Source organism: Cicer arietinum, chromosome 6, assembly GCF_000331145.2.
Source record: "Cicer arietinum cultivar CDC Frontier isolate Library 1 chromosome 6, Cicar.CDCFrontier_v2.0, whole genome shotgun sequence".
Lineage (NCBI taxonomy): Eukaryota > Viridiplantae > Streptophyta > Magnoliopsida > Fabales > Fabaceae > Cicer > Cicer arietinum.
The window spans coordinates 48,589,589-48,596,730 of record NC_021165.2 but is presented as its reverse complement, the minus strand read 5'-3'; the positions used below and the strand labels follow the sequence as shown (position 1 = coordinate 48,596,730).

The following is a 7,142-nucleotide window of genomic DNA, read 5'->3' as shown; positions in this document are numbered from 1 at the left end:
GTAGGGAAACATGGTCACTTGAAGAAGTAAGAAACAGTTTGTGGTAGCTAGAAGCAGTGCAAAAGCTCAATTCAGAGCTATGGCACAGGGCATTTGTGAAGGGATGTGGCTGAAAAAGATACTGGATGAAATCAGAGTTCCAACCTATTACACTGTGAGGTTATATTGTGCCAACAAAGCTGCCATCAGCATCGCAAAGAACCCGGTTCACCATGATGGAACAAAACATGTGGAAAATGACCGGCATTTCATAAAGGAGAAGATTGATAATGGTACTATAAGTATTGATCATGTACCATCGTGCAATCAAACAGTAGACATCTTAATTAAAGCTCTCCCAAGAAATACATATGAAAATATCATATTCAATTTGGACATGATAGATATCTACCATCCAAATTGAGGGGGAGTGTTGATTATGAGATCAAAAATCAGAATCATAGGATTCTCATTTGTATAGTTATTAGTATGTATTAATTAGGATTTCCATTTTATTTTCATTTCCTTTTAGTATAGCATTTATAGGGAATCAGTTTTTTTATTTCTAACCCTATTTTGATTGTACATAATCAAATTACTTGTACTACTTATACTCCTTATGCAATCAGTTTTATCATCAAGTGAATAAACAATCACTTTTCCGCATAATGCATGTTCAAAATTTGTGCAGTGGGTCAATGTCCTAAGATATTGTGCCCTCGGCTATCTTCTACATATTTTAGAGTTTGATTTGATGTGATTCCTCTTATACCACCTAAGGGTAAAAAAATCACACACACACACACACAAGAATTAGGAGGTATACACAAAGGCCTACCCTTGCTTCAATTTTCTTTCAAGCATCTCATATGCTGGCCTTATTCCATGACTTGAAATCAGTTTATGGATGTAATAAAGAGTAATAAGAACTCCAAAATACCCTTCAACATCTCCAAAGTTGATATGTGAATGATCTTGCATGTGCCCCTGACGAAACTTTTCCCTTATTTCAAGTAATACACAAGGGCTCAACTGCCAAACAGCAAGCATTGAAAAGAGAAAAAGCAGTTATTGATTCAGTTATATCACCAAGCCTAAGTAATTTTGGCAAATGATAGTACAAACAGAACAATATGGCAGCCAACAATGAGAAGTTAATCAATCCTGATAATAATAGCTAAGACAGCTATCGAAAATCATCAAGTTTTCCAATGTTGCTCACAATAATCAGATAGATAATAACTAACAGGGAGACATACTAGAATCTTACCAATGCAACTAGAGAAAGGGACAAAAAGCATGTCCTGAAAGGCTGCAACAATCTAAGCCCTTATATTTATACAGATCCAACAAGCCGAAAGTATTCTGACCGTCCAAGGTGTTTTTGAAACACATTGTTTTTCACAACTTATTAGTTATCTAGCTCATTGAAACACATTATGAATTGCTTTTTAATCTGAGTTAGAGCATCCATGACAATTAGATAACAATTTGATGTGCAGATCAAAATACAACACGGCATTCATGTATTTACAACACCGTTGTCAAATAGCCACTATAGCGGCGCTGTTGCGCTATAACATAGCGGGAATTGAACAACTCGTTATTGTTCCGCACTACGCTATTTAGTAGAAAATGTTGTCAAATAGTCGTTATTGCAGCGCTAAAGCATAGCGGAATTTGAACAAACCGCTATTTTCCGCGACCCACAATTGACACTACAATGTGTACAATCCCAAAGTAGTTTATAGATTATCTCTCATCGCATCTCTTCTTCAATCAAAGCTACTGCTTCTTAGGTTACAAGCATTAGTTACTGCCTTAATGTTGAAGGGGACATAGAGTAAAAGAAAACTCGCCGGGTGTCTTGAAGGTATTTTTCAGCAACTAGGAAACTCTATAAATGCTTCCTAACTTATATGACTTCTTAGGAATCTGTTCAAAAGAACTTCAATATAATAAAAGTTAATAAGATGAACAACTTTTTATGTGTGCTCTGGGATGGTGGTGTTGGTAGCATTACTATGGCTTATATAATCATATACATAATGTAAATGGTATTCATATTCATGCAACTTGCATATCCTCCAACTGAAATAATTCCTATATTTCTTTCTAACTCTATGAAACTTCAATAAAAATTAATAATAAGTCATGTAATTATTTTTTAACAAACAGTAGAACAATCTGAAACCATAATAAAATGTAACAGAAACGAGAAGACAAAGAGCCATACAGTTCGATAATCTCTATTCTGAATGACCCCAATATTAGTCAGCCTGGCTACTATAGGGCGTATCACGTCCAAAAACTTATTGTTTATTTCTACAGCATCTTGGCCCATCGCAACCTGTTAGTATCGAAACATGATTTTAGAAAAATGTAAAATATAACTCTAATTTCCAAATAGGCATGCATGGACTACCTGTATCAACTCTATCTTCCTGTCGTGAACATATGAGATAACATCGTGGTCAGTTTCACTACGATATTCAAGCTTGGAGATATGCAAATTATCAATAACATCCTGGACGGTCTTCTGCTTTGCTGATTGTCACGTGTAGATTTAGAAAACAATATTTTTTTTAAATAAAAAACGCAAGTTAATCAAAAACATACATCCTGGTGTTGCAGTCAACGCTAATATTCTTAGTTGCACCGGTACAGCCATTAACTAGAAACCCAAAAAATTAACAGGGATGAATTAGTTATATGCCGTGCATAGTAATGAATGAGCAGATAGTACTGAATGTCAAGAAAGAGTTAAAGACCAGAAGTAACTAAAAACCTCTGAACAAATCAAACCTCACGAACTGCTTCACAATAAGAGTAATTTCCCATTGCTCTATGAGCTTCATCAATCACCAAACATACCAAGTACTTCACTAAACATTTACCTGAAATAAAATTAAATCATACATATAAATGGTAAAGCTACAAAGCCATGTCAAATGAACCAAGTAAAGCATGGTATCTGATACATGATAATCGATACCCATAGAAATATTATGGAACTAATTAAAAAATTCACCAGAATGAATGTCTTTTTCCAAAACTTGTGGTGTGACAAAGAAAACTCGCTTTGTTTTCCACAAACGAGCTCTTTTGGGAGGACTTAACTGACCAGTCATATCAACTGTCCATTCCTGCAATTAATTAAATTCACATATATATTTCATAAAAAAATTCAAAGTAAAGATGAAATTAGATAAGTACTAAGAAAGTTGTTACTTGAGGTATCCCCACAATGTTATGGCAAGCTTCTATCTGCTGCATGACAAGTGGTCGAGAAGGAGCAGCAAAGACTATTTTTCCTGTTGTGAAAAAGAGGAAGCAGATGTAAATGCTCCTCTGGTTCTGAAGACGGTTTTCTCAGTTAAAAAGTTAGGTAACATTGATATGAAAGTAAAACTGTAAAATTTGTGGATACACAATCATGGCATTACATTACCCTCAGGAAACCATCTAAAGTAGTTATACATGACAACAGCGGCAATGAGAGTTTTGCCAAGTCCTGTTGGCAATGCGACCAATGTATTTTGAAAGAGTGCAGACTGGGTAATATGGAATTGATAATCACGAAGAGGAACATTAACTGCAAAAAATAATCGAGTAAAATTCAAATTCTTTAGCTTGAGGTTGGACTATGTATGTAGATACATCAAACAACAACAATGAAAATAATAGTCTTTTCCCACTAGGTGGGTGACTCGAGCCAGTTTGAACAAATTTCTCAACAAATACTTACAGAAAAATAAACATTAAATGAATCGCATAATAATCACAAGTCTTTTAAACAGTATTTCCCATTTAAGTTGAAATCAACTTATGCATCCCAACCTTTATAGAAGCTCATTTAACTTCTCCATAGAGGCTATAAAGACTTTGTCTTAAGTGAAGAACCATGAACATTTTTTAGTTGAAAAGCTCTCATAAGTTAAAACCTAATTCCAACCAGCCTAATTTCAATTATAAGCCATTTAACACCAAATATATACTTATAATATTTTTAGTGTTGTCAATTGCAAATCGCGAGAAATAGCGGTTTTTCAAATTCCGCTATACTATAGTGCTATAGCACCGCAATAACAGTTATTTGACAACACTTTATAATAAATAGCGTATCGCAGAGTAATTGCAATTTGTTTAAAATCCACTATGCTATAGCACTATAAAACCGCTATAGCACTATTTGACAACACATAAGATTTCATGGTCTCGCTAAGCTCTATTTATTCCTCCATCTTGTCTACTCTCTATAACACTATAACACCGCTATAGCCACTATTTGACAACACATAATATTTAATGGTCTCGCTAAGCTCTATTTATTCCTCCATCTTGTCTACTCTCTATAACACTATAACACCGCTATAGCCACTATTTGACAACACATAATATTTAATGGTCTCGCTAAGCTCTATTTATTCCTCCATCTTGTCTACTCTCTATAACACTATAACACCGCTATAGCCACTATTTGACAACACATAATATTTCATGGTCTCGCTAAGCTCTATTTATTCCTCCATCTTATCTACTCTCCTAAACTAAACATTGTGATACATAAGGGCGGTCTAGTGCACAAGGCTCCCACCAAGCACAGTATGAGGAGAGTAAGATATACAAAGTCTTATCTTACCCCACAAACAAATTAAGACGTTGTTTCTAGACTTTGAACTCGTGATCTCCAAGTCACAAAACATCAACCTTATCGTTGTGCCAAGATTTGCCTCTTAGCAACGGTCTAAATTTGTATGATCGCGATAAGCTCTATTTTTTACTCCTTCTTGTCTACTCTCCGGAACATTACTATACAAGGGTAGCCTAGTGTACAAGGCTCACACTAGTTGGGGTACGCAGAGAGTAGATATACAAAGTCTTATTTAAATCCTCAAACAGAGACACTATTTCTAGAATTTGATCTCGTGACCTCCAAGTCATAGAGCATCAATGTCATTGATGCCCCAAGCCTGGCCTCTTGGTAACAGTTCAAATCTGTACTTATAGTTTTTCTTGATCTCCCTCAACTCTATTTCTTCCCCCCGTCTTGTCTAATCTCCTAAACGTTGCTACATAAGGACTGCTTATTGCAAGAGGCTCCCACTATATGGGGTCTAAGAAGAGTAAATGATACAAAGTTTTATTTTATCACACAAACAGAGATATTTTCCAGAGTTTGAACTTGTAATCTCCAAGTCACAAAGTATCAACCTCCTCGTTCCACCAAGGCTCGCCTCTAGGCAACTATCCAAATCTATACTTGTAGTTTTCCTTGGTCTCCCTTAGCTTCTCATCTACTATCCTAAACATCGATAAAAAAAGGGCAGCCTAGTGCACAAGGCTTCCACCAAATGAGATTTGGGGAGAGTATATATACAAAGTATCATCTTATCCCTACAAATGGAGAGACTAACCATGTCTCTTGACAATGAGTGGTATACAAAACACTAATTTAATAAATAAATAAATAAAAGAATTTAATGGACATGCACTCATAGTTTAATATTGTATCAAATGAGATAAGAAACCACTATTCTGCCAAGTCATACAATCAACATGCCATGCAATCAAGTTTAAAATATATGTCTGATTTGACAGGATACAAGATAGTAATATTTCGGGGATGTCAGTGTAAAATTATTTTACATCGACAATGACAATGCATCTTCTATTTTCTCGAAATAAAAAACAAAAATTACAACCAGTACATTATACTACCTGGGTATGTCCATGTTTTGGCTGCTTCAGTGTCAATGTTGTGGATGCATGTATATTCTTCATCTTCTTCTTTAGCATCATTTTCTTGAACCTGAACCGTTGGGGTTTCCTTTTTTGCAATTCCAACGAAGTTATCGAGTGTTGATTGCTTTCCCTTTCCTTTTCCCTTTTGACAAACCTTTTCCGTTTCGTTTCCATTTGTTTTTGCGTCAATTTTCATTTGGCAAACTTCATCGATTTCTCTTGCAGCTGCTTCCCAATCAAATCCCTAAAAAACTTATACACAATCATTTGAGAAAATAATATAAGAATTGTTGAGATTGTAAAGAAACAAACTTGTTGGTTACGAATTTTCAAACCTCGTCGTCGTCAACGATTTCGTAAGGAGTATTATTCGATTCCATTTGATAAATTATTCGGATTTTATTTTCGTTTTTGTTGTTTGAAAATTTGGGTGCGGATTCACGACTACGAAGAGGAAGGTGAATGCGCTTGTTTGTGCGGTACGCTGCTTTGAGCAAGAAACCGAAAATTTTATTTTAATTTAATTTGAAATTTGTAGAGTTAAAATCTTAAAATACTTATCACTTAACCCCAAAAATATATATGGCGCCATAATCGCGATTGAAAATGGCGTGCGAGGGAAGCTTCGAATTGTAATTGCATAGAACTGTAAAGAGTCGATGTAAATAATTGTAAGGAGTTGATTTTTAAAAAAAAATAACTTATGAAATTATTTTCTCCAAAATACAAATGAAAATTGCTTTTGATGTATATAAAATAAAAAAATTAGTTTAAATCTAAGTAAAATGCAAACGTTTTAGTCTCTAACATTTAACATTATTAATTCTTTAAAGTTACATATACAATTAATTTCCGTAAATAAGAAATTTAATTTTAATTTTTATAAAATAAAAAATATTATTTTAGTCCCTATGAAATAAAATAAAAATTATTTTAGTCTCTACAAAATATAAGAAATTTAATCTTAGTTTCTGCATAATAAAAAATAATATTTTAGTCCCTATAAAATGTAAGAAATTTAATTTTATTCCTTAAAAAAAATATTTGGAAGATATCGTATTTATTGTCAACACTTCCAAGCGTGATCCGCAAAAAATTTGGTTTTAATTTATATATGGATTTTCTCAATCTGAAAATTTTGTGTGTTATAATATTTTCTTCAAATTTAAGATGTAAACTCATATATACTTCTCTATTTAAAATCAAATTGATGTAATATAGAAAGAGAGAATAATTTTGAAGGAATTAATCATAGCAATTGGAGAAAAAGTCTTTTACTAGTCTATATTATGAGTTTGACTAAATCCTTTTGCTACAAATTTTCCTCTGTATCTTTTCACACTTCTATCAGTCTTGCATTTCAAAATCCACTTATATCTTATTGTTTTTTTTTGTTTTGAGGTAGATTAGTGATACTT

General features: G+C 33.6%; 1 protein-coding gene across 1 annotated transcript in view; it reads right to left on the bottom strand.

The window, feature by feature from the left end:
* LOC101500990 (DEAD-box ATP-dependent RNA helicase FANCM) overlaps positions 1-6,331 on the bottom strand; it is a 31,526-nt gene extending 25,195 nt beyond the window's left edge. The window contains exons 1-10 of the mRNA XM_073369584.1: positions 6,060-6,331; positions 5,701-5,968; positions 3,431-3,574; positions 3,211-3,293; positions 3,011-3,125; positions 2,785-2,876; positions 2,599-2,653; positions 2,405-2,526; positions 2,216-2,329; positions 818-1,011 (exon numbers count right to left, since the gene is read on the bottom strand). Coding sequence (XP_073225685.1) covers positions 818-1,011; positions 2,216-2,329; positions 2,405-2,526; positions 2,599-2,653; positions 2,785-2,876; positions 3,011-3,125; positions 3,211-3,293; positions 3,431-3,574; positions 5,701-5,968; positions 6,060-6,104 — 1,232 coding nt within the window. The 5' untranslated portion in view covers positions 6,105-6,331. The remainder of the gene's footprint in view (positions 1-817; positions 1,012-2,215; positions 2,330-2,404; positions 2,527-2,598; positions 2,654-2,784; positions 2,877-3,010; positions 3,126-3,210; positions 3,294-3,430; positions 3,575-5,700; positions 5,969-6,059) is intronic.
* Between the last annotated feature and the right edge of the window lie 811 nt (positions 6,332-7,142).